This window comes from Psammomys obesus, unplaced genomic scaffold (genome assembly GCF_907164565.1).
Source record: "Psammomys obesus unplaced genomic scaffold, mPsaObe1.curated_primary_1811, whole genome shotgun sequence".
NCBI classification, from domain to species: Eukaryota; Metazoa; Chordata; class Mammalia; order Rodentia; family Muridae; genus Psammomys; species Psammomys obesus.
In genome coordinates this window covers 3,410,024-3,437,555 of record NW_026596463.1, presented here as the reverse complement: position 1 = coordinate 3,437,555, position 27,532 = coordinate 3,410,024, and the positions used below count along the sequence as shown (strand labels likewise).

The following is a 27,532-nucleotide window of genomic DNA, read 5'->3' as shown; positions in this document are numbered from 1 at the left end:
ACTACATATGCCAATGGTGACCAGTCTCCATCACAATATAAAACAAGAAAACACGCACAATACCATTCCACTTATAAGGAAAGAATACGCAAATTAATGCAAAAATGAAAATAATGTTTGGGGTATATGTAGCTCAGTTATAAAGCACATGCTCAGCGTCTATCTACCAAGTCTTATGTTCAACTCAGCACATACACAATAAAACCAAACTAGGGCCAGAGAGATGGCTCAGCAGTGAAGAGCGCTTCTTGCTTGTGCAGAGGACGTGAGTTATCTATCAGCACCCACATGGCAGCTAACAACCATCTGTTTACTCCAGTTCCAAAGGATCCCAATGCCCTCTTCTGGTCATCTTGGGCACTAGGCACGCATATGGTAAACACAAATCCGTGCAGGAAAAACACTCACACATATGAAAATAAATAAATAAATCCTAAAATGGAAAAAAAAAAAAAGGCACCAACTAAAAAGAATGTACAGTTATATAGAAAACAAGCAGTTACAATTTCACTTTTATTTGTGGTTGGTACAGACACATTGCTGTTCATTTTCACTCCCTACATTTTACATATTACATATGTAATTTTATATAAATATGACCAAAGTTACTGAACACTTAGGGAATTTTAAATGAAAATATTTACTTGTTCAATCAAAGAGCTCCTTGCTTCAACAGTCTCCTTCAGCAATCCTGGATCACTCGTCTCTGAGAGGGGCTTTCTCTCAAAGTCTTTTCCATCATCAGAGTTAGAGTTCCAAAGAAGCTTCTCCTTGTTTATCACATCCACCACTCCTCGGAATGCTTTGCCCTCCCCAATTGGCAGCTGTAAGTCAGAGAGTACTCCGTATTGTAAACGAAACAAATCTAGAGCCACCACACTGGTGACAAAACGTACCATCATACCACTTTCCTCAATTATCAACTGACTGTTCCTATCGAAATCTTTAACTGTATTTACTTAAGATTTGAGTTTGCTTCAAACGTGTGCATGCCACTAACAACGAAGTATCAGAGTATGATATGAATTAACCAGTTACCTGTACAATCAGGGGTGTAGCCTTCAACTTCTCTCTGATGCTTTCAACTGCATAGTTAAAACTATAAAAAGCGAAACAATCTGTTAGAAGCAAAGTAAACACTTCTCAAATGTTCTCTAAAATAGCCCTTTGTTCTCCATAATGCTCACAACACTCTCCCACAGGTATCTTAAATAAATCTGGTAACAGCAATTGAGTATTTACCAATATCTCACATGTGCAAGTTTAAGCAATTATTATTGCAAACTTCATATAACCAAGTTTTGATACTAATATTAAAGTCCCACAGTTAATAAGTTAGAGTTAAATTCAAGATTTCTATTTAATTTGAGGATTTTCTTTTATAGCTATGTACACTATTGGTTCTCTTCCAAGACTCAGACTGACTAATATTCTATGGGGTTTTATGGTTGTTTGTTTTTCAAGACAGGGTTTCTCTGTGTAGCCTTGGCTGTCCTGGAACTCATGTTGTAGACCAGGGTGGCCTCAAACTCACAGAGATCCTCCTGCCTCTCCCTCCCAAGTGCTGAGATTAAAGGTGTATTAGTATCATATGCTCTGAGGCTTGTTTCTATGTTAACACTGGGGATGGCTACCTTGGTATACATGCTATAATTTGCACACAGGCTGATTTATACATACATGCACATCACTCTGGCCCCAACATCTTTGAGAACTAATCTAGTATCCAGGCATCACCCTCATCACTACAGATACTCTCTAAGTCAGTAAACGAGTACTTGTATTGACTAGAAGAAATCCCCAATAGGAAAGGTTCAAATTTGAGTCTAGCAAATGTTACAGGCTGCTGTGCCAATAGTAATCAAGGGAACTTTAAACAGAGTTGCCAAGGAAGCCACATGAACACAAAGAACATGGCTATAGTCTTGGAGAAGGGCAGATGAACTTTTACCACACCTTCATCACTGACCAATGTCTTCCTGCATTTCCTCCACAATCACTAACATTCTTGATTCATTTCTGTTCACGTCACAGAACCCTTCATGCATTTCTGATTCTCTACGTTGCCAGAACAATGTATTCACTGTGGCTGCCACTCTACATAAGCCTCAATGCATGACTGCTGCATCTCAGCATTAATTTCCACCTTCCACAGGGCATTCTCCTTCCCACTTCCCTATTGTTGAGCCCACTACTCACTAAGAAAAGCAGAAGACAGAGAAAGATGCTATTTTCTGAGGTAACGACAAGAAACAACCCTATTCTCCAACTCTAGCAACCAGGAGGTCACAGCAGCCTTCCAGAGCAAAGGTGCTATGCTGATGAGCTCAAGAGAGAACAGAAACAGCAAGATTCTGCACTCCATCGGGATTCTACAAAATGCCCCATATTAGATCCAGATGGCTCTCCACTTAGCAGATCTCAATCTCAACTACAGCTGAGCTGCTCTGAAATTATTTTACATTGTTGAAGAACAACTGTTCAACAATTGTTGAAGAACAATTTAAAATAGGATTCCATAGGATAATTTTTTTATAAGGAAGAATTGCTTTTTCTAAACTTAAGCCTAGGCCATGAGTTCTAGTCTTTGCTTTGCAACCTTAACAGCCTAGCAAGCACTCTTCAAATACCTTGCTCCAGTCTTGTCCATCTTGTTTAGAAAACAAATCCGGGGTATCCTGTGTTTGTCAGCTTGCCTCCATACAGTGAGAGTCTGGGCCTAAAGCAAAAATTAAAGAAAATGCCTGTGGCTGTTGTGGAGACATGGGGTGACTAGATCCATGAAACTGTGGTGATGTGGAATTGGGCCTGATGCTGGCAGAGCTTCTGCAGTTCATTTCCAGGGACCCTCTTTTGCTTTCCAGAGAACAGAGCAGGGATACAATGAAGTGACTGGAAGATGCTTCTTGCTGCTTGGGAACAGTGTTTCAGTTTAGGTGAACTAAGTTCCCACACAAAGTGATTTAAAATCTGGGAGACACCCAAAGCTCAAGAGAAAATTAAGTTACAACCAGAAGACCTTCTATTTGCTTCTCTTCCCAGTATGCAATAATGAGCTAATTTGTTTTAAGTAGTATTTTATAGACCAGGTCTCAGAAACCCTAGGTTAGCCTGAAACTTGCTACACAGCAAGGCTGACCCTGAACTCCCAATCCTCCTCCATCCTCCTCACAATTGCTAAGATTACAGGCAGGTGCCACCGATTCTCCTAATGTCAGTCTTTGATATGTAGAACAGTGATTTTTTTTTTCCCTTTAGGAATAAATTAGAACATAATAAAAGCACCATTATGACAAAATCCTATTTCATTTAAATATCTTAATGTTCATGTGAAAAAATATGGTAAAGGGTGATAGACTATTACCTATATTTATAAGCAATTCCCACTTTCCCTCTAATTGATTTCATTTCTGCACATATTAAATTTGTAAATATAATTGAATTTTATTAAAACATCTGTACCTCATGGAGTCCTAAAGACTCAAATGCATAAACAGGCTAATGTTCAGCCTTTTATCTGATTAGGTAAAATTTACGCACAGCAAAACCCACATATTAGCATATAGATAAGAGTTTGGTAAGAAATAGAGCTGTGTAACTACTACTGTAATCAGTACACAGAGCATGCTAACCCTCCAGAAGAGTCTCTCATGCCCCTCCAGCCTCTGTAAGAACCCAGCCCAGAGGCTCATGGAACCAGTATGGCTTCGATTTGTCCACCTATCCCTTTACGCAAACAGACCAGCTTCTCTACCAATCAGTGGATATGCACTTATGATTCTAGCCACTATACACATTCTGAACTCTGGTGAATAAATGTTTTCATTCCCATGAAAAAGATACAGAACTATGGGGCTTAGGGGTAGGTGTGAATAGCTTTACATGAAGCTGCCAAACTGTCTTCTGAAGTCACTGCATCAACAACTGTGCGCTCCAGCGGAACCACCCTCATCAATATTTCCTATTGCTCTTTTGAATTTCAGTCACTCTTCAAGGTACAAAATGTTATGTTGCTAGCTCCCTGTCAAGCCCTGCAATATGGACTAAATACACAGTGGATATGGCTGGGTCAGGACAGTAGGTGGGGGATTTGGTAATGCTGCACGTACTTCCAAATAAAGGTTTTCTCCTAAATAACCAATTATAATGACCACATTCAGAAAATTTTACACACATAAATTTTTTGTTGGAGGTACCCTGCTGGTTGAGGATGCAGTTCTTGCAAAGGCAGAACTCCCTCCCCTTGGCGGGGTCTCCTGCTCTCTGCCTGACTTCATCTGGTGAGTGTCTCTGGATGCTGACTTCCCTAGCCACACTTGATGTATGGCGTCTGGCACACCTCCCTGCCAGTTCTCCCCTCCCTGTGCCTGCATGTTAATTAGGTACTGACATTCGATACTTATCATATTTATGATAGGATCGTGCTGTATAATGCAAATCAAGCATCCTTGAAGTTCACAGTTCCAACCAATTATGCACACCAATTCTCCCCCCCCTCAACTCCCCTAGGGGTATACAGCCTTTGTTCTCTGGAATTAAAGCAGAACTAGCCATCAGCTGTTCCTGGGGTATGTGATCCCACTTGGTTCTCACTAGCCATTCTCATCTCCTGCCCCTCCAGACTTCGTTGTGGCCTGCTGGGAAGCAGGCCCCAGGCAGGAGAACCACACATTTTCACATATATATATAATTCAAGTATCTGTTTTTCTCAATGATGTCATCTAATTCACTTTAAAATGAGGATCCAACCAAGGGTTTAAAAATACATTCCCTTTTCTTGGTTTTTTAAAAATCCTTTTATCCAGAATAGTTCTTCAGAAGTCCCTTTAGTCATTTATAATGTTTACATTAAAAGGTTTGTTTTTTTTATTTCCAAAAAGTTGTAAATAGCTGTCCTTGCTTTTTACTTAGATTTCACTAATCACAGTCCCATGATTAGACATGTGTTAGTCAAGTTTCATGAGTAAACATTTTGGGCAGGATAACACAAATTTGTTGTGTCTTTCTCATAGTATCACATTGTGTCAGTTTGTCCCATTTTTTTTAAAAGATACTGATTTTTATAATTTAACTAAAAAAATTTTAAGGGCAGAAGAACTTATATGAATTATATATTCAACAAAGCCAATTTTGAAGGACACAGTCACTAAAGATAGTATAACTCACCCGTATAATCACAGCACAAACCAGGTGGGAGCACACACCTTTAATACCAATCCTTGGGAAGCAGAGGCAGGTGGATCTCTATGAGTTTGAGCACAGCCTACTCTACATATACAATGAGACCCTGTTTAAAACAAAGAAAAGCAAAAGAAATAATATAAACAGCAGAGTTCACCCTACTAGCAATAAGCTCTATTAAAAAATCCATTTTCAGAATTTACTCAAGGACTTAATGCACACCTTACATGTATGGGGGAGAGGGTAGCAATTCTTGCACTGAACCTAGGTGCTCACACATGCTAGGTATATACTCCAGATATGAGCTAGTATTGGCCTCTCCTAAGAATCTTTTGGTTGTTGTTTTGTTTTTCGAGACAGGGTCTCTCTGTAAAGCCCTGGCCATCCTGAACTCACTCTGTAGACCAGGCTAGCCTCAAACTCAGAGCTCCACCTGCCTCTGGTTCTGTAATCCTGGGATTACAGTGTGTGTCTGATTGTTAACTGTGAGGAGATAATTACTCATGTGTCTCTCGTATTTCACGTGTTGCTAGAAGTGCTGACACCCCTCTTCACACTATATTCTAACAGTGCTTTTATAGCCGTCTAGTGAGGCTGTACCTCCCTTGGGGAAAAGGTGGGTTTGCTGACTGCCCTAGGAGGAGACACTGTCCATCCTCCAGAACAGCATGAGGAATGCTAACTGCACATGGAGAAGTCTTCCCGCTCCTCTTACCCTTGCCCGTGACCAGCTGGCCCCTGACTCCTTCCACGATACCCTCTGGACTAGGACTAGGAGGACACTGACTCTCTGGTGGTCACTACCTGTATACAGACTAGTAAAGTCCCCTGACTCTCACCTGGTGACCTCTGACAAAATCCGTGAAACTAATGCATAGGGACCTGCTAGCTTAAAGTCAGCAGAACCCCAGGCTCCTTGCAGTTCCCCAAGCCAACACTAATATTTTCTACAGAAAAACAATCTTCCCTTCCATCTGAGGTCACGTTTCATTATTAAGTTCCATAACCTGACCGGTATCGATTTCTCAAGCAAAGGGTTAAAATGAACTAATCCTGACACAGTCTGTGCTGTTTTGAGATCACTCTGGCTGTTTTACCTCTACACCGGCTGAGGCATCAAGCACGGCCACTGCACCATCCAACACCCTCAAGCAGCGCTCAACCTCCACGGTGAAGTCCACGTGACCTAAGCAAAGCACATCACAACAGTCCCATGGGCCAGCAATGTCTGCTAAGGACACACAAAAGAAGGTGGGCACCTGGAAGGAGTGATCAAGAAGCTACTGGTGCCCACATTCAAAGCCAACAAACCAAATGCAGGGTAGTCCCCTGCCTACACCCACAGGTCCAAGTCTGGAGCTGCAGCCATGGGCAGAAAAGAGTCAGGGAAAAAGGTGTCTGCTCTAAGCATAGTCAGGCTTTTTTTTTTTTTTTTTTTTGTCATTATTCTTTAAACAATACAGAATAACAACTACACTGTAAGTATACAAGAGGATATAGATAGGCCATATAGAAATATTTCACCATTCTATAAGTGAGTTGAATACTGACAAATTTTAGTATCTACATGGGATCCTAAAATCAGTTATTCATGTAAACTGAAAGGACACCTTAAAAGGAAGAAAGCCTTGCCACATGAAGACTTTCTACTAATGGAAATAAATAAGCCAATCACAAAAGGTAACTAGGGTGTGAGTGCACTTAGAGGAAGTGCGCAGAGCAGTCATGTGGGCAGACGTGAAAAGCAGGATGGTGGGGAGAGGAGGACACGAAAGCAACTGCTTCCTAGGTGCAGAGCCTGAGCTCTAGAAGATGGAAAGCTCTAGAGATCTGTTCCACAGTAACATAAATATAATAAATATGATGGGGCTGTCCACTCAGAAGTGGTGAAGATAGACACAGAAACAGCCTAAGTGACACATCATCTCTGCATGGGAAGCTGTGTTGTACCTGGCGTGTCAATCAGATTGACTCTGTACCCTCTCCAGTCCAAAGTCACAGCTGCTGACTGGATGGTAATGCCCCTTTCTCGCTCCTGAGCCATGAAGTCTGTCACTGTGTCGCCATCGTCCACCTCTAGTCGGGAAAAGGCCACACTTTAGTTCAGAACAAATACATCCTGCTGCTTTTCAGATAGTTTCATCTGCTCTGAGAAAAAGCACCCCAGGATATTGGATATTGACTTTAATACTCATAGCCCCTTCTTTTCTCTATATAAAACCTTCATAAAAAAAAAAAAAAAAGGCTTTTTCAGGAAGATTACTAATTCTGTCATAAAAGTAAGTTCCTTCCTTCCTTCCTTCCTTCCTTCCTTAATTTTTAAGACAGGGTTTCTCCGTGTAGCCCTGGCTGTCCTTGAACTCAGAGATCTACCTGCCTCTGTCTTCCCAGTTGTGGGATTAAAGGCATGTGGCACCACCACCACCTGGCTGCTGTTTTTTTCCTATAATTTTACTAAACCATATTACCTTAGTCCTCAGTTGATGTTTCTGTTCCCTCTGTGCCCCATATCTCTTGCTAGGATCTATAGCAGTGCAATAAAAATCCACTGATTAGACTCCCTCCTATCTTTTCTTTTTTTAGATTTACTTGTTTATTATTTATACAATATTCTGCCTGCATGTACACTGCACACCAGAAAAGGGCACCATCCACCATGTGGTTGCTGGGAATTGAACTCAAGACCTTTGGAAGAAGGCCAGTGCTACTGACCTCTGAGCCATCTCTCCAGCCCTTAACTTTATTCTTACTCCAGCCATCTTCATTACCCTGTCTGTGCGGTCAAGCCACTGTAACAGAATCACCCCTGCCAGGCACAAGCACACAAGACAGGACCAGAAGCAGCCACACTGCATGAGGAACAGAAAACATTCTTTCCAACTTAAGTTAGCCTTTACAGATACCCTCACTGCTGTTTTCCAGAGCAGGGATTTGTCTGCAAATAAAGCCTGAGGACAAATCTTCCGTATAAACCCAGGCTTAAATTTAAGTCTGAAAGCTCATTGAGTCTTGAATTATGCCTTTTATTCTGATTTAAATTTACAGGTAACAAACACATGAAAGTTACTTTTACAATTCAAAATTCATGAATATAGAATATGACACTATACGCTACCATTCATATCAACAGAAGACCCCTAAAGTGGCATCTCACTTCCCTTTACTCTCCTCTCTCTTCTCTCTTTCTCAACACCAATATCAGGGAAAAATAAGGAAATATATTTGCAACAGCTCTGACTGGCCTGGAATTTACTATGTAGCTCAGGCTAGACCTGACCTCCCAGAGATGTGCTTGCCTCTGCTTCCCTAGTGCTGGGATAAAAGGTGTGCACTGCTATATCTGGCTCATATTATTTATGATTAATATTCTAACAAACAAAACAAACTCTGGGTCACCAAGCTGGACAGCACAGTTTATGGGCCTACAGAAATCTAAAATCAGTTCTTAATGCTTCAGATTTTGAAGTATTTCCAATTTCCAGTTTTAGATTTCCAAAATAGAAATGCCCAGTCAGTGAAGATCATGAAACCATTCCTAAATAAAAATTCTAACATCTGAAATATTTCTAATATCTCAATAACACTGGATAAGGGATACTTAATTTATACTGACTGTAAATACGCTTAAAACTGGTTACCTTTTACAACGTTTAAAAACCGAAACTTAGAAACTGTATGCTCACTTCAAGTATCCAAACTGGAGGTATAAGAGAAGGATTATCATCAGACCCATGAAACAAGAGAAGCCTGACAAGCCCACATCATGCTGTCAGTCATATACTCGTTAATGTAAAATAACACATGAAAGTCCAGGTGGCCATATATTTAAGAACTTACTATCATCTTAATGTTCCTTTTCCTCTATCACACTTACAGACACACTCAAACACTTGCACACTCAAACAAATCTACTCCCACCCACTCACACTCATATACACTCACATATACAGTCATAAAAATGGACCAATTGGGAAGAAGGGGTTCAGCAGGAAGGTGTGGGGGCAAGAGAAGGTAATGATGGATGAAAATATACTATATGCACAAATGAAATTGTTAAAAAATAAATAAGGAATGCACAGAAAAACTGACATAAATAAAACCAAAGAAGCCGTTCTGAGAAAGCGTAAGTGCAAGTGTTAGAATATCTTGTGTTGCATGGAGGCAGAAAGAATACTGGATTAGAGCTAGGCATGGAAGAGACTGGCTGGCAAGATGTGAGGACGACAGACACACAGTACTTGAACACTGGTAACCAGAAATGTGGCAAAATGTACATTAGTGTAATGAGTTATTTTAAGTTATTACTAGTCAGAGAAGAGCCTGGCTATACCTAAAAATATATTGAGTCTCATGAGTTATGATTCTGGAAGCTTAAGGCAGAGAAGAAAGGCACCTGTAACACCCAAGCCTACTGAGAATTAACTACAATTTGCAAAAGCTACAATGAAGCGGTAAATTGCAGACTTCAGAAAATACAGCACTGAGCAAAGGATTAACAAAATCATCTCCTTTTCCATATAAGCATTTGACCTTACTTTGCTGTTTTTTTTCTTCTAGAAATCAGACAATAGAAATATGTCAACTGTGTGGCTAGGCCACAGCCACAGCATCATTTTACTGGTACTCTACTGACTTGGAAAGAATTACAGCTTGGCATTACATACCTTGTGCTTTCCTGAGTTGGGTATGAAATGTCCCTTACATGAACCCTGGAAACTGTAGCTGAGTCTTCTCACTAGCGCAGCTCTTGTAGAAAGGAACATCTAATGCAAAATGTGGTTCTGTCCTAAAACTATCTAGTAGACCAGTGTCAAACGAGGCTTATGACAGCCTTTAGGACTCAATGCTGAGCTAAATCTCAGAAGGTCCTTTGGTGATGCTATAGCTACCTTCAGACATCAGAGACTCCACACCATACTCTAGCTGACATCTTAAAATCTTTCCCATTGATGCTTTTGCTAGTGGGGGATTGGGGAGAAGAGGAATCCATTCTAACCTCCCAGTGATCTTGTATATCCAGAATAGTACAAAATTCTTTCTGTGGTGGTAGTTTTGCCTGCATCAATATGAGCCATAATTCCAATATTACGAATTCTGTTTAAAAGAAAAGGAAATGCATTATTATAATCAAAATATCTGTGCTGTGCACATTTTAAAGGTGATATGTACAAAGACAAATACAAAACATATTTTTGGTTTATTATCAGCATATTTAAGTATACATAAAAATAGGCTGCACCATGACATTTTATACATGTGCGTGATATACTCTGGTCACATTCACCCCACATCACCCTCTCCTGTTCCTTACCCACTGCCACTGATGTATGCTACCATATTATCATACAAAATAGCTAAGGAATAAAAGGGCTAGTTATAACCTTAGGAATATCTCATATTTAATTTTGTTCCATTAAAAATTCTTAATATTTAACTGAGAAAAAAAAATCTTTGGAGATACATACTAACATTTATGTAGAAATCACAGAAATTACATGAGTCACTAGTAAAACCTGTCAAGACCTGTAAACTTCCTCAACAGCCTACAGGAAACCAGTATAAAGACAATACTTACTTAGCCACAGGAGGGTTAATGATGGAATGAAGGGATTTGACATCATTTCCTACTATGCCTAATAGGAAGAGAATTAAAATAAAACTGTTAAGTTTATAAAAAATTTTAACTTATATATGCAAACATACAAAATAAATGAAAGCAAAACCAAGCTCAATAAAAATGTACTTAGGATTCATTTTCTACCAATAAGTAAGAAAGCTGTGGTTGATGGTACCAAGTTCTGGATATCAATTTTTCTTCTTTTAACTCACACCCACAAACCAATTTCTAAATCAAATCCTTAAAAAAATACAGATTTTCCGGGCGACTGTTAAGCACACCTTTAATCCCAGGACTTCAGAGGTAGAGGTAGGCAGATCCCTGAGTTCAAGGCCAGCCTGGTCTACAGAGGGACAGCCAAGACTACACAGAGAAACCTTGTCTTGAAAAAACAAAAACAAAAACAAAAAAAAAACCCAAAAAAAACAACAACAAAAAAAGAAAACCAAAATAAAAAAAACAAACAGATTATTTCAGTCAGTTACTTATTATACCTCTATTTATAGAACTGTATAGTTAGTTTTCACAGCAATGATGGAAGGTAACAGTAGATCTTAGATCAAAGGAAAAATGTGAGTGTGCAGCAGTGTAAGCCTGCATTGTCAAGTCTTGAGGCTCTCAGAGGGATTAGCCGATTTGAAAGTGAACTGCCACCAGGCTGGTGCCCCCCTTCTTTCAACACTGCCAGGCTCGATGCCTTCAGACAGATGGACAGCCTGAGCGAATCTGTCAACAGAAGCTGCAACACCCTAACACTTCCAAAGAGCTAAGCAGTGTTGTGGGTTTTGTTTTTGGGGTTTTTGTTTGATTGTTTGGTTGTTTTTTTTCATTTAATTTTATTTATTTAATGTTTGGCTTGTGGTTTTTTTTGTTTGTTTGTTTGTTTTGTTTTTTTGGTTTTTTTGTTTTGTTTTGTTTTGTTTTTGAGGCAGTGTCTCACCATGAAGCCTTGGATGACTTGGAACTTCCTATGTACACCAGACTGGCCTCGAACTCACAGAGTGCCTCCTTCCTTGGAATTCTGAGGTTATAGGTGTGCACACACCACACCCAGTTTTATCTCAGGTTTCTGAGGCAGAGGCTTGTATGTAGTCCTATCTGGAGTTACATTCTCACACCTCCTTTCTCAGCTTTGTTCATACTAGAATTTTAATGTGAGCCACCACTCAGCCATAGGCACTTAATAGGAGAAACGTCCACAATGATCACTCCATGCTAGCTTAAGTTTCAGTAATTATACTGAAGCAACAACAGTTTTACTTGTGAATTTAATCTCTACTTTCATGTTATTTAAGTCAGGTATTCTAAATTTCTAAAATAAGAACAGTTTTACATTTTAAAAATCTTACTGGGAGTCTAAAGACCAGGAAGCAAAGTGCGTGCCACAGTTAAATTAGCATGGGCAGAATACAAAAGCCCATGTACACACGAACAATGCAGCCATGAAACTCATATATGCTTGTAAAGCAACAGCCAATCAGTATTATTTCACTTTGTTATTTACTCATGATGAATCTGAGTTCTTTTCATTCAGTACTATTTGCTCACTTCAGACACAGGAAGGCCAGGGGGAATGAAGCATTCCAGGTTTTACCTGTCATGCACCTCATCTAAACTATTCCACATAAATATGTCACCAAGCTTCTACTAAAACTCTTCAAAGTAAATTATCCTAGTAAATCTCTAGTGCCAGAAAACATGCTAACACAAAAATTAGCAATGAACTAACAAGAAGTATTTTACGGGGGCCAATCCACAAGCAGATTCACATAGTAAGCTTAGAGTTCAGCTACTAAGCCCATCCACTGTCCCTTTGCTCAGGTCAGCAAAGACCCAGGAGAGGAGGAACATAACTCCACTGGTCCCCATCCCCCTTGCATCTACCAAACACGCTCACCTAATAATCTCAAGGAAACAGCCAACAACTTAAAATAGTTCAGAACCTCTGAAAAAGAAAGCTTCTTCATGAAAAAGAAATGAAAGACAACATGACAGAGAAGGGAAAGCACAATTTCAGGCAAAGCTGGAGGGGTCTAACAGCTGTACCTGGTGGGGAACTGTAGTCTCTTGTAAGAGGCACACGAGCCTTTGATCTTTTTAAACTTGCTTTTATTTTACAGTAACACATGGTCTAGGATGGACAAAAAGAAATTGACATTAATTTTACTTTAGCATTACACATTCAATGCAGAAAATAGAAAATACAAATTCTTGCTGGGTGCAGTGACACCTGCCTGTAATCCCAGGAATCAGGAGGCTGAGGCAAGAAGATGTCGAGCTTGAGGCCAGCCTCTACTACAGAACAAGAGCCTCTCTATATACTCTCTCAATGGAAGTAGACATTCCTCAGAAAGCTACGCAAGTAATTTTAAGGTAGCAAACGGAATTGCTAGCCTAATGACAAGGCATGTGCCATTTGGGCTACAGGCTCTCCAAAGCTCCCTGCTGGGTCACTGCTGGAGGAGAAACAGCCCAGACAAGCTCAGTCCCAGTAGGTGAGTGACAGAGGGCATGGTTCCACTTGAGGATTCATATTTGCAACACATGATGAAAATGTGGGTTTACTAAATGACATATAAAGGTCTAGCATTAGAAAAGCTTATAACTAAGATGCTATTCATGAAACATGAGGCAAGTGTCAAACTGCCTTAGAAATTAGCTTCCAACAGCTCTGCACAAAGTTGTACTTCAACTATTTAATAATGATGCTCTGTCTTGACATAACATCACAAAACTTTACTTCACAGACATTTCAACACACACAAACACACACACATACAGCATACTCTTACTTAGTAGATATGGGTGAGCATTAAGTATTGCCATGCTTGGAAGAGACAGAAATCATCAGCTTCCTTCAAAACACTTGACATTTTATTACCTCAAGAGAACATCATTTCATTTTGTCTGTTGCTCTTTTTATTGCTATAAGAAAATTTTAAGTTGCATATCCAATTAAATTAAGGTGGTTTGACCAAATTAAATTGTGAATGATAAGCTATACTAAACCTCTGAGAAAAAAATAATTAGGCTAATAAAGTAAACCATTTTTGTAAGAATCACTTACATTAATGTGCCCACTGAATATTTTCTGCTGATTCACTGCAAAAATCCTCCAGCTGGAAAACATTGTGGTCTTCTAAAATGCTATCACTGAAAAAACAAACAAACAAAAAAACTTAACATATACAAGCCAGTAAGGCATATAGAATAAAACTATATATTTTAGAAAGTAATTTAGAATAATTTTAGCTACCAAAATTTCAATGCATCATTCAAAAAGTAAAACTTTGTACTAAATGAAACACTCATTTAGTTAAGCTTAAACTGTTCCCCTTTAAAACAAACAAACAAACAAAAAACCACTTAATTTTTTTTCTTTTCTTTTTTAATACAGGGTTCCTCTGTGTATCTGTGGCTGTCCTGTCTTTGTAGAGTAGGCTGGCCCTGAACTCACAGAGATCTGCCTGCCTCTGCTGGGATTACAGGTGTGCACCCAGCGACATCTTAATTCTTAAAGAAAGATGTGGATGGCTGAAGGTTTGGTAGCCCTCGGGAAGCAGAGAGGAAAGATGCCAAATTTTAGGTCCCCTGGGCTACATAGTACAACTCAAAGAAAAACCAACCCCCCCCAAAAAAAAACCCAAACAAACAAAACTTCAAGACATAATTAAAGCACATTTATTGAAATTTTAAAATTAAACAAATAAAAATATTTTAGGCAAATATATAAAATTAAGTATAGTAAATATTCTCATGGAAACTTGGTAGTTTATCATTGACAACAAAACCTATCTATCATGATTTTTAAACAATATGTGAAAATAAAACACATAAAGGCTACAGTAAAGTGAGCTGCTTTTCTGTGACTATAGAAACAGAGCACCATGACTTCACAAACATTTACTAACACGAGATGCAACTCCCAGGTAGAGCATCTGCTTAGAATGCCAAGGTCCTGGGTTTGACTTCAGCACAACAAGCCCCTAAACCCACATTTACCAAGTTTTCCCTGGGCTTAAAGCACAAGATCAAAGGTGTGAGAAAAGGACAGAAGTATCTAAGGCCTAGGACACAGGAGACAATGCTAAATCAGTTATGCAGTAAGTCATGCTGAAACTATCCTCCTTCCGAACCTGCTCTTCCTTGCCCTCTGCCTTGCTAAAAACTTTTAAATTACATTCCTAAAACTGGTCACCAAGGTCTAGTCCCTTATTTGGCTACTTCCTCCTCCTGAGGCTGACTGTGGTCCAGCTATCAAAGTACTGAAGTCCCCCTTTGGCTCACCTAATTAACATACCCAATCAAAATTAAACACCCCATCCTAACACGGTGTTTCCCATTTTACCTTTATAATCTGCCATTTGCCTATGGGTCACGCCTGTCTCTCTATTCAGAGGCAGTCCTTTGTCCCTCTGGGACAAACACCCCTTCCCACTCTCCCTTGTACCCTCTGCCTCATCCTCTATCGCCTGTCCTTGTCTCTTACTCCCCGACCTTTGTTCCTCTGGGGCAAATAAATCTCCTTTGTGCGAAGAATGAGGTCTTGGGGGTCCTGAGACAATACTGATCTCTTCTATCAGGGGTCATCCTTGGCATTAACCTAGGCACTGGCAATAGAATATTTCATCAGTTGGCCAGGAGTGGTGGGGCACTCCTTTAATCCTATCAGAAACAGCTGACTCTGTGAGTCCAAGACCAGCCTGATCTACATAGTCCTAGAACTCTAGGACAGCCAAGGCTACGTAGAGGGGCCCTGTCTCAACCCCACCCCCACAAAAAGAAAAAGAATAATGCATTATCAGTTACTACACTGTTTTCTGTTGTTTTTCGCTGTTGTTGTTTTATTTTTGTTTGTTTTTTTCAAGACAGGCTTTCTCTGCGTAGCTTTGGCTTTGTAGACCAGGCTAGCCTCAAACTCACAGTGATCCGCCTGCTTCGGCCTTCCATATTGCTGGGATTACAGGCGTGTGCCATCGCATCCGGCAACCAGTTTAGCAATTTCAATTAAGAATATGCATGTCGGACTGAACACTGAGTGGTTAAGAGTGCACGCTGCTCTTGCAGAAGACTAAGTTCAGGCTGCAGCACAGCCTCCACAATGGCAGCTCACAAGTGGCATAACTAGCTTCAGAGAACCTGACATTTCTGGCCTCCATGGCCTCCAAAAGCACCAGCACTCACGTGCACACACCCATACATAGTCAAAGTCAAAAAAAAAAAAAATCTTTTTGAAACTAAAGGGATGAATATGACTGGTCAAGGGGAAGATGGATCTGGGAGTTGAGACAATGATCAAAATTCACTGTATGCCTGTATAAATGTGTTGAATATGAAACAGTAAAATTTCCTCAATTAAATCTCAACCCATAACTACACACTTATTCTTAACAGTGAAATCAAAGGATGTTGACTGATTGTGTTGGAAGCTCATCTGCCTTTCAGGCCTTCTGAAGTCTTAGATAAATCACCAAAAATCTCAGAGCTTCGGTCTTTCATCTGTGACAAAACAGAGACAGCATGAGAACTAAACCCACAGGTTCAGTAAGAACTGTGTTTAACTGGTTTTCTAGGTACTGGAGCTAAAGCAGCGACTCAACAAACACTAACCAACTCAAGGGCTACAAAAAAAACAAAACAAGAGCAGAGAGTAAATAAAATATACAACATCCTAATATCATAGATGCTGTAGAAAAGAATTAAGCCACAAAAGGAAATGGGACAGTTATGGTGGGTATGACAAGGGAGACACTTCACTAAAACGGTTTAATCAAAGCAAATACCTAAAGTAGGCAAGGGAGGCAATGGGGAGGAGGGCGCATACTCTGGCCCGAGAACGTACATAATCTACTGCACCTGGAAATACACGAAGGCTAATCAGTATTAGCTCTGGATTAAAACAAAATCACACTGTACTATGGAGACTTGGAAGACAGCCTGAATCCGAGCACTAAGACTTCCTGAGATGAAAACTTTCTAATTTGGTAGTTCCAAACTAGAGTTTATTAGGGGCCTTCTGTGACTACAGTAAAAAGGTAAAACTGGGGATTGGAGAGGTGACTCAGCAGCTAAGAGTTTGACTGTTCTTCCAGGAAACCCAGGTTCAATTCCCAGAAGCTACTAGCACTCCCAACTATATTTGTGATTTAACACCCTGTTCTTTGCACCAGGCACGCATGTGATGCGCATATACACATATAGGCAAAAACACTCATACACATTAAAAAAGTAAAACGACAAAAACAATTTTCTAAACGGTAAAACTGACCTTAATTAGATGTGCTTTCCTGGGAATTCCTACCCACAATTTAAGTCCCTTCAGTCCAAGTTCCGGGATACAAAAAAAAAAAAAGGTCTCAAGAATGTAGGGGGGAAAAAATCTGGGCCTCCGCAAAACCGAAATTAATCTCCTGCTTTGGCCCAGCAGCTTTACTTTCTACATAATATAAATTAATTGTGCATACAATAGCAAAGGGAGAAGGGAAAAAATCGGTCGCCGTTGATAAAGGACGAAGATTAAAAAACTGTCCCTAATTGAGCACACCTCAAGCTACAAGGTCAGCAGTGCAAGACTGTGGCATCCATAGGGCGCTCGGCTGTGCATCAACCACTAGCTCCTCTCCGCCAGACTGCGGGGAGCAAGAGGCACCGGCCACTCCAAAACTGGCAACGGCCTCACGCTACAACGCCCCACCGCAAACACTACCCTCACAACCGCAGAAGGAACCTACAGAGTCCCGGATCGCGGCTCCCTAAACGGCTCGCTCTCCTCACTTCCGGTGGGGCATCAGCTAAATGTCGCCTGCTATCAACTTCCGCTCTTCTACCTAAAGCCGAGCCGGAACTGTTGTGTGGAGCTTGCGCTTCACTCGGCCCACTTAAAGGACTGCCTTTTCCCGTTCCGGCCTGGGCGAGCCAGGCTCGTGGGCCAGCGAGACCCCGAATTGAAGAGGTTTTCGGCGCCCGGGAGGTCGCGGACGGCTGCCCCGCGGCAGTCATCATGGTAAGGAGGCAGCCTCGGGCGCAGGCGACGGAGGGCGTCGGGGTTGGCGTGGTTGGGCTGTCGGGGCGTGAGGACCGCAGTGAGCGGAACTGAGGTGCCGAAGACCCCGATGCAGACTCCGTGAACCCACGCTCAGCTTCCGGGAACACAAGTGAGACAAGAGTTAGTATTAAAGTTCTGATCTTGCCAGCGTGGCATCAGTGCCCCACTAAATCGCATCACACCTTTTTACTTGTCAGTAAACCTGTGGCCGCACAGTGAATGGATTGCGAAACCAAACATGCCGGTCCGGACTGCCTGCCTTTCTCTTTTCTACTGGATGTTTCTTTACAGTATGGAATGCTTCATACCTTTCTTGTAGTTGCTGCAAGGTTTATATGATAGCTGTTGAAAACACCACCCGTAATGATTTTATTGCTTAGCATAATTCTCTTTGCTGGACTTGGCCTTCCATCGTCGTGTGTGTTTGTTTTGTGGGGTCAAAATAATAAATAAATGCTGGCCATAGTTTATTGTTAAATTAATAAAAACGAAACTATTTAAAACGCAAAAGAGATCCCATACAATACCGGCAACGTGCATGTAATACACACACTTTGGAAGACAGTATGTCAGACAATTTCCATACAGAGATCTGAATTCAACTATATGTATTGCAACTTTATTCCTGATAACAAAGAAAATGGTCAGTCCAAATATCTTTCAAATGGTCAGTGGATAAATAAATAAGTTTATATCATTTATATACATCGTAGGATACTACCAATCACGAAATACACAAGATGGTTGTATATTATTCTGTTCACTGGGAAAAGTAAACCATAGAAATATAAGATTGAGGATGAGGAAATAAGATTGACTTCATAGTAGCACAAAGGAACATTTTGAGGTGATAGGAAATAAATATGCCATCTTGGTTATAATGGTTACAGAAATGTGTAATTGGCCAGAAATTACAGCTACAAACCCACAACTCAAAATGACAAATTTTGTTTTATGTAAATTATGTTTAAGCAAAACTAACAAAAATAAAAAAAAATCAAAAACCTGAAAATAACCTACCTTATTGTCTGAGGGAAGAAAAAGAAAAAAAAGAATGAAATCCTGTAGTAGATTTTGGATAAATCCCTTCATTGAACAGTAGCTTTTCCAAAGAGTCATGCAGGTGTAAACATACATAAGCTGTCCAAGGTGAGAATGTATTTAACTCACATCATATGAAGGGTTAGTAGTGCTAGAGTTATTAAAGCTTTAGGTAGTATGAGTCTTATCTACTTTATATTCTATGTAAAGTGTTAGGATAATCTTGTTGGTAGTACTTGGAAAAATTAAGATAACATTTCTTCAATCGTTACAGCCACAAAATGAATATATTGAATTACACCGTAAACGATATGGGCATCGTTTGGATTACCATGAGAAAAAGAGAAAGAAAGAAGGCCGGGAGGCCCATGAACGCTCAAAGAAGGCAAAAAAAATGATTGGCCTGAAGGCTAAGCTCTATCATAAACAGCGCCATGCCGAGAAAATACAAATGAAAAAGACGTAAGTGGTCCTGTTCAATTCTCATAAGCAGGTAACAGCCATTAGGTAATAATTACTAAACATAGTCTGAGTCTCTTTCCTTTCTGATAGTATCAAGATGCATGAAAAGAGAAACACGAAACAGAAGAATGATGAGAAGACTCCTCAGGGAGCAGTGCCTGCCTACCTGCTGGACAGAGAGGGACAGTCGAGAGCAAAAGTGCTCTCCAACATGATTAAGCAGAAACGGAAAGAGAAAGCGGTAAGGAGAAAAAAAAGTCTTATTTTGCTTGAGAGAAATATTTAAGTGAAAAGTTGGCATTCTAGATTTGTCTCCAGTTTAATTTGAAGCATTTAAGGACAATAAATTAAGTTACATTATTTGGATCTTGAAGTCTTAGAATGTTTTGTAAATGTTTTCATTTTGATGATGAGGATTTAAGATTTGCTTATTTTATGTGTATGTTTGCCTGAGTGTGTATATTTATGATACCACATAGTGCCAACAAAGGCTACAAGAGGATGTTAGATTCCCTGGAGCTGGAATTAATTGACTATTATGAGCTGCTGTGTGGGTGCTGGGAACTGAACCCAGGTTCTCTGAAGAGCAGCAAGTGCTTTTAAGTGCTAAGCCATCTCTCCAGCTCAATTTTATAAATTTAGTTTGTCTTATCACCAAAGTTGATATACCCTGGTTGAAAGAATTTTAGAATTTTAAGTTTCAACAAAATTTATTAGAGGGAGCTGTGGATATAGCTCAGTTGATAGAGTATTTGCCTAACATATCTGTAATCCCAGCACTTGGGGGAGGCAGAAGGTTCAGAAGCCAAGGTCATCCTTGACTACATAGCAGATCTGAGGCCAGCTTGGTCTACATGAGACCCTATAAGCCACCTTTCATTTAAAAATTTAATTAAAAATTAAGCAGTAAATCTTAAAATTTCAGTAGCTAATGACTTCCTCCATTTGAAAATCCCTAATGTTGTGCTATTGTGGAGAAAAATACACCTTTGTTTTTTTTGCTTTGCAGTGCCAAAATTGGTTCCAGCAGAAAATTTCCAAAGGGATTTAATTTACATAAAAATTGAGCAATTCTTTCAGCACACCTTTTACAATTACTGTCAAACCAGCTAAAATTCTGTCCCAAAACAGAAAGAACAGATATTTTTAAGCACCTGTGAGTAGATTTATTTAAGAACTCCAATAGGAAAATACAATATTAAAGTCTTCAATTTGTAAGATCTCAAAGTAGGATGGTATTGAGTGGTATTGATTACCCGTGATTACCTACTCAGTGACTGCACGGACTGAGTCTGATTGCAGATAAGAGACTAGAGTCCAGAGGATTAGAAATCATTCTTGTAGTCACGCACTGTGAAATGCTAGTTGCTCCTAGAACCCACGTCTTAGTAATATCAGTCCAGAACCCTTTCCACTGCCTTACACTGCTATAGCTTTAAGGGTTTTCTTTTTGTGTTATATATTTCTATGCACTCTGGAGCAGTACAAAACACATGGTGTTACCAGAAATCTTGAAGTCTGTTTTAGAGAAGTCTGTGATTTTTTACAAAGAAATGAAGTACAGTCAACCCTCTGGTACCAGTAACAAGCGTGTACGCTGGTTATAAACTGCCTTAGAGGTGTATGGTTTTGTTCTCTAGCAGTATGAAGAGAATTTAGCTGAACCGAACCATTTACTTACTGTACCCATGATACACAAACTTAACTGGTTTTGCTTAATTATGGCTTAAGTAACAGCAGACTTCTCCGAAACAGTTGAACAACAAAAGTGTGTTGAATGGTTACCGGAAGGCAGTCTTCCACTTTGTATAACTTAGAACTCTTGGCTTACTCTTATTATCGTTTTCTTATAAACCTACACTTTTAGGGAAAATGGGAAGTCCCTCTACCCAAAGTCCGTGCCCAAGGAGAAACAGAAGTATTGAAAGTTATTCGAACAGGAAAGAGAAAAAAGAAGGCATGGAAGAGGATGGTTACTAAAGTCTGCTTTGTTGGTGATGGTTTTACCAGAAAACCACCTAAATACGAAAGGTTCATCAGACCAATGGTAAGCCTATAGGAGTGTGGTGACTTAATGTTAGTTTCCTTAGGAAGCACGATAAACTGAATTACTGTTTCTTGAAACTACTAAGATTGGTGTGAAAAAGTCTGAGCAGCATTTGTGCTGCTGGTTTTTCTGTTTCTTTTTTTTTTTTTTTTTCCTTGTGTAGCCTTGACTATCCTGGGCTTGCTCTGTAGACCAGGCTGGCCTCAAACTCACAAAGACCTACCTGTCTGTGCCTCTGCCTCCCCAAATGCTGGGATTATAAGCGTGCGCCACCATGCTGGCTATTTTGTGCTATTTTTGTTAATTTAAGTCATTAGTAGGAAGTATGTAGCATTTTTCCATGAATCTAGGCTAAATCTTAACTTCCGATTCATAATAGATTTGAAATGAAAGAATTCTTATAACACATTGCCAGTGAATTCTTCTATTTAAATGTGATACATTAGACTTCATTTTTTATAGTATATTTTCCTATTCAGCAAGTGAACTGCTGTATGCCTGAAGTGCTAGGCCTCAAACTTAGATCTATTAAACAAAGGAATGTTTTGTCTTAGACAAAAGAACAAAAGGCATTGGGCTGTGCACTGAAATTTAGTGAGATAAATGTCTTTTATTGCTTTTGAGTACATCCTGTATGTAACCATTTTGTCTTCATAGGAGACTATAAAAGTAACTTAATTTCTGTTGATAGCAATAATGATACTATCTCCAACAAACTAATTTCTCCCATCTCCCAGAATTTTCTCTACTGTTTTGAAAAATATGGAACTGAATTAAATTTTTTCAGAATCCTTTCAAAGAGTTTAGCCTGCTTAGAAAACGGGAATGTTGGTGCTGTTGATCTTAACGGTCAATCTGAATAACTTGTTACGCTGTAATCACTGCCAACAGTCATGCACACTTCAGCAGTACAGTTTCTCCTCTCCCCAGTTCACCTACTAACCAGGGACTACCTGGCTGCAAAGCCTAGAACATTATTCATTCCTGGACTGTATGATGATTCCCCTGATTTTGATTTTGTATCATACTTTTTAGAGTACATTTCGGTAGCATTTTTTCAGGGAGCGAAGGTTCTCAAAATTCGTCCAATACTAAGAATTTAATGTCATTTTCCTTTCATTCCCACACAGTTAAGAATAAGGCATAGAATTCTGACATTTAAAGTGCTGTGCTTATAGGACCCCATTTGGGTGACTGGGTAACATTTCTGTAACAAACTCCTCTCTGAATATCCTCCCGTCTTTTCATCATGTTACTACCTACATAAAGAAAGTTAACAGCCTCCAATCCCTTTCTCTTCTCCTGCAAAGTGGCTGAGGTGTTTGGAATCCTGAAATTGGAGCTAGTAGGTTTGATTTCATTTACCATGATTTAAACTGCAAACAAAATTCAAGCCTGCATACCCTTGCTTCACTGTTAATTGTGAAGGTGAGCTTGGATAAGGTTGTCGTATATAAATGAGACACTTGTGAGCTATGGCACCCTGGCCTAGTAAGCCTTCAGTAACTATGAGCGCTAGAGAAAGAAAACTACAAGTATCGACAGGATATTCTTACATGGGAAAACCTTTTTTGGATTGTATCTACTTCTATCCACTGTGAGATTTTTAATCTGTAGACATGTTAATATTTTATCTGATGCTTTAAGCCATCGTTCCTCCCCTAGTTGAGATGACTAGAAAAGGTGGATTCTGAAGCCTGTACTAACCCTGTTTGACTTATTAGGGTCTGCGTTTCAAAAAAGCCCACGTCACACATCCTGAGCTGAAAGCTACTTTTTGCCTGCCTATACTTGGTGTGAAAAAGAATCCATCATCCCCATTATATACAACTTTGGGTGTAATCACCAAAGGTACAGTTATTGAAGTGAATGTGAGCGAGCTGGGCCTTGTGACACAAGGAGGCAAGGTTATTTGGGGTAAGTAAAAATTTAAATGGGGGTTGCTTTCCCGTAGTTCTAGTACAAACACTTTTCTGAGCATTAAAAGTATATGAGCTAAGTTAGGGAGTTGGAGAGAAGAGGAAAGAAAAATCTTATCATTGATTTAGTTTCTACTTTTACTGCCCAAAGTATCCATAAACTTAGATGTTGTAAAATAGGTCATTAAAGTGTTTTGAAATACATTAAGGGAAAAAAGTCATCTTGGGAAAGTAGATACTAATATAATTATTAATAAAATGGAGCCAACTACTGTTTGTGAACGCTTTACATAAACTTAGTACAACTTGATCTTGAATTAGCTTGTCTTCTGCTCATTTCTTACTTGTATGGATATGGTAATTAGAAATGTTATAAGATAAAAGGTTTTATTCTTTAAAATTGTTTTTAACATTCCTCCCTTTTCTTCCTTTGGGTTTGGTTTTCCTTAGGAAAGTATGCCCAAGTTACCAACAATCCTGAAAACGATGGGTGCATAAATGCGGTTTTGCTGGTTTGAGAGCAACATCATCCACGTCACTCCAACCACTACCAAAGACTACACACTAGGCAAACACCATCGCTGTGATCCTTCTGAACCACCAAGCAGCCTTACCCCATGTGCAGTTGTCAAGAAGTATTTATTAAATTGTAAAGAAAAATAAAAACTGCCCAGTTTTACAGTTAGTCTTCAGTTTGGGGCCTAAGGGCTTACATGTTAATAAAATTTAGTGCCTGAATAGCAAGCATACAAGTAGATAAGACGTGTACTAAAGAGTGGGCCTGCGGGGCTGGAGAGATGGCTCAGGGGGTAAGAGCACTGTCTGCTCTCCCAGAGGATGCTGGTTTAATTCCCAGCGCCCACATGGCAGCTTTTAACTGTCAGTAATGTCAATTCCAAGGGATCTGTCACCTTCACACTAATGTACATATAATAAAATTAAATCATTCAACAAAGAGTGGACATTCCGCAATGCAGGCTACCAGTGTAGTTGTAAGACCCATAAAGGTCAATAAAAACAATTGAGTAGGCTAGGAAATTTAGATATTTTCCATTTTGTTGCCATTAATCCTAAAAAATGACACATTGAAACAGTGTTTAAGTTCATAAAATATTCCAATAAGCCAGGCATGATGGTGTGCACGTGCCTCCCAGCACTCAGGGAGGCAGAGGCAGGTGAATCTCTGAGTTTGAAGCCAGCCTGGTCTACAAAAGTGAGCCCAGGACAGCCAAGGGTACACAGAAAAACCCTGTCTCCAAAAACAAAAATAAGTAAATAAAAATGCAGGAAGGTAAATTTAGACTGAAAAATTTTTTCACAATTTTTTTCACTTATATCTATTCTCAAAATAGGGAATGCATTTATACTGCCACAATGATGTTAAAAATTGCTTTAGAAAATTCTAGACTGTGCCAGTGCCCTGAGATGTGAGTCTAAGGTCATTAGGTGTTATAAGGTAATCCACACTCTTCTGTGATGTATGAATCATATGGTCATGGCCTTGAGCTTCAGAGAGTATATTAATCTGTAGTCACCATATTGCTTTAAATTGTTTATTTTCTTAAGTCTGCCTTCATAATACAGTCAGTGTGATTAGTTGTGCCTTTAACAGAGTCATTCAATGGCTAACACAATATCTTAAGCACTTCTTCATGAATGAACCAGGGGGAGGGGGATTTAAAACAGACTAGAAAACAATCACAAAATATAGGTTTAATTACTATTTTAAACATTAAAGGGGGGAAAAAACCCTAGCAAGGAAACAAACCATAAGTTCTCCAGCAAGACTTGGTACTCTGATTAATATGACATTTTAATATAACATTTTCTTTTTTAAGTTTTAGGACGTATAAAGATCGTTAGCAAAAAGGAAGGCTAGTTTCTTGGAAGTGACCATTTGGTACAGACAAATCACTTCAGGACCCTTTTTACAATGATATTGTAACAGTTTCCAACCAATAAAAATGGATAATGTCTATTTGCCTAAGTTACAGTGAAAGGAAGCCTGACCTCAGGTGAGCAGTGAGTATTGCTGAGGTGCATTTGCTTATTGTTTCAGAGTTAAAAACAGCAAACAATCTTGTACCAAAATAGCATGGCAGGAAGTATGAAAACAAGCATGACATCTGTAACAGACCACACCAAAAACACCAGATTGTTAATGGACATAAAAGGCAGAAACTGATTTCTAAAATTGTTACATATGTGTAGTGTTAATATAAATTCTTTATTTACATTGAAGTGTGAGTTTGCTGGTGTGACCACACCTTAGAAAGTAATCACAAAAGGAAGACAACCACCAGCAGACGTTCAGTTGATGGAAAGGACTTGAAGGTATCCTATTCTAAAATCAGACCCTTATGCTACAAACACGAGGTCACCTGTTAAAAGTAGACAACCGCTGACTGCATGTCCTTACTCTGCAAATCGATGGGCTGTGAGCACATGTAGAAGACTGACATTCAAAGTCATGCCATTTCATTTTCTTTAAAAATTGTAATAGAATCCTTCATCTTTAAAAGTGGTAAAGGGGCTTTACAGTAAAATTCTTAAATTTTTGTGTGGTCTAATAGTTTCAGTTTGAAAGTAGAACTAAAATTTTGCAAATACTCATCTGCTCTATGTTACATAAGGAAATATATATGTATATACACCAGAAGGGAACTTCAGAAAAGTACCAGTTCACGAGACTACAGAATATGACTGAACACTCAACAGCTGCTTGAAATCACAGAAGTCCTCCTAATACCTTGCAAAAACTTGTTTATTTAGATTCCCTACTGAACATAACTTTTATTACAAAGTTTATATAATCAACATGTTACTGAATATGAAAGATTTTTCCAGTGACCTGGCCTCTGGTATCTATAAACTTTAACTTCTGTCACAGACAATAAGTAACAAATTTTCTTGTGTGCTGAACAAAATGTTTGAAATCTCTCTGAATTCCATTTATATCAAACAAGTTTGGTAAGTATAAGTTTATACTGCTAGTCCCTAGTGTGATATGTGAAAATTTTAGCTCTAGAGACTGTTCACACAGAGCTGCCAGTGAATGCAATCTCTTAAAAACATTTAAAGAATGTAAGGGAAACAAATAGCAAAAAAAAAAAAAAACCAAACTAGAAAATTTTAAATGTATATTTAAAATGAAAATTAGATTTTAAGTTTCTGAATCTTAAACTCTTCAGTTACTATTTCTAGTTGAGATGTTAACCAAGTTTCTCCAAATGAATACAGCATCAGCATTTGGCAAAGTCAGGGTTAATCATAATTATTCTTTAACTTAGCATTTACTGAGAAAAATTGTCCCAAGCATAATTTCCACTTGGAATGAAATCATCTAACAACTTCTAACCAGAAATTGGAGAAACAGGTATGTGCAGGTGTTCTACAATCACACAAGGGTATTTGGTCTGCTTAAAGACTAACTTATTGAGACTTCTAAAATACCAGCATCCCTAAATAAAATATAAGATGTGACATTACCAGATCACCTGTGAAGACCAAATAAACTGAACATTAACTCACAGCACCTCAAATATAAGGATACAAAATCCCAGCATTTGTCTCACAAGGTTCAAACTGTTTCAAAAACTAAGTGGTCTCAAAAATAATATCCAATTGAAGTACTAATCACAGTACTACTGATAAATTTTCTATGGAGTCTAATAACCAATTTATTCATTCCTACTGTCAAGGAAAAAAAAAAGTTTCTCCAAATAGCAAATGCTCTTGCCATGGAAATAAAGTATATGTCCGACCCAAAGGGACAGCAGAACCTGACAGAACTTAGGTTTTTTTATAACTCAGGGCAGTTTTACTCCTATGATCTAGGTCTAAAGATGGTGAGGTACAGTTCTAAACCTATCCAAAAATGGACAGAAGGGCTGGTAAGCTAGATGGAGATCTTTGGACAAGAATCACAGTGAGTGAGCAGCAGAAGAATAAAGGAGGTATAGCTAAGGGCATATACTTGTAGTAACTGATAAAGATCACAGTCCAAATTAAACTATATGCTAAATTCAACTACTTGAGGTGTTTAGCAGATTAAAGATAAAAGTGTACTCAAGCTTTTCAGCATCTGCAAATATACAGAGAAAAAATATAGCAAACTAATACATCAGGTGGAGTTTTAAATTATGTATCCATGTGCCACAGTTAAATCTAACAATACTGTTACTGTTAACATCAGAAGATAAAAAGTCTAGACTGTGTGT

General features: G+C 39.1%; 2 protein-coding genes across 5 annotated transcripts in view; one reads left to right on the top strand and one right to left on the bottom strand.

The window, feature by feature from the left end:
• The window catches only part of Gfm2 (GTP dependent ribosome recycling factor mitochondrial 2), a 34,455-nt gene extending 16,891 nt beyond the window's left edge, over window positions 1-17,564 (bottom strand). Inside the window, exons 1-10 of one of the 4 annotated variants that reach the window (XM_055598444.1) lie at window positions 17,067-17,564; window positions 13,866-13,951; window positions 12,845-12,929; window positions 10,757-10,814; window positions 10,178-10,275; window positions 7,132-7,257; window positions 6,279-6,367; window positions 2,631-2,719; window positions 1,039-1,099; window positions 645-824 (exon numbers count right to left, since the gene is read on the bottom strand). In XM_055598444.1, the coding sequence (XP_055454419.1) occupies window positions 645-824; window positions 1,039-1,099; window positions 2,631-2,719; window positions 6,279-6,367; window positions 7,132-7,257; window positions 10,178-10,275; window positions 10,757-10,814; window positions 12,845-12,929; window positions 13,866-13,928 (849 nt within the window). In that variant the 5' untranslated portion in view covers window positions 13,929-13,951; window positions 17,067-17,564. Of the gene's footprint in view, window positions 1-644; window positions 825-1,038; window positions 1,100-2,630; window positions 2,720-6,278; window positions 6,368-7,131; window positions 7,258-10,177; window positions 10,276-10,756; window positions 10,815-12,844; window positions 12,930-13,865; window positions 13,952-17,066 lie in introns of those variants that run through there. The other 3 variants (XM_055598445.1, XM_055598447.1, XM_055598446.1) reach the window with 3 other exon arrangements.
• A 104-nt stretch (window positions 17,565-17,668) lies between these two features.
• Window positions 17,669-24,059, top strand: Nsa2 (NSA2 ribosome biogenesis factor). The gene is made up of 6 exons (XM_055598409.1): window positions 17,669-17,801; window positions 19,159-19,346; window positions 19,437-19,587; window positions 21,214-21,393; window positions 23,118-23,310; window positions 23,763-24,059. The coding sequence occupies exons 1-6, from the start codon at window positions 17,799-17,801 to the stop codon at window positions 23,828-23,830; spliced, it is 783 nt and encodes a 260-aa protein (XP_055454384.1). The 5' UTR covers window positions 17,669-17,798; the 3' UTR covers window positions 23,831-24,059.
• Window positions 24,060-27,532: the final 3,473 nt, after the last annotated feature.

Excerpts from the sequence above, each read along its gene's own strand:
- Nsa2 (XM_055598409.1), top strand. Across the intron at positions 19,347-19,436 it reads AAAATACAAATGAAAAAGAC|TATCAAGATGCATGAAAAGA; the intron begins GTAAGTGGTCCT and ends CCTTTCTGATAG. Across the intron at positions 19,588-21,213 it reads AGAAACGGAAAGAGAAAGCG|GGAAAATGGGAAGTCCCTCT; the intron begins GTAAGGAGAAAA and ends CTACACTTTTAG.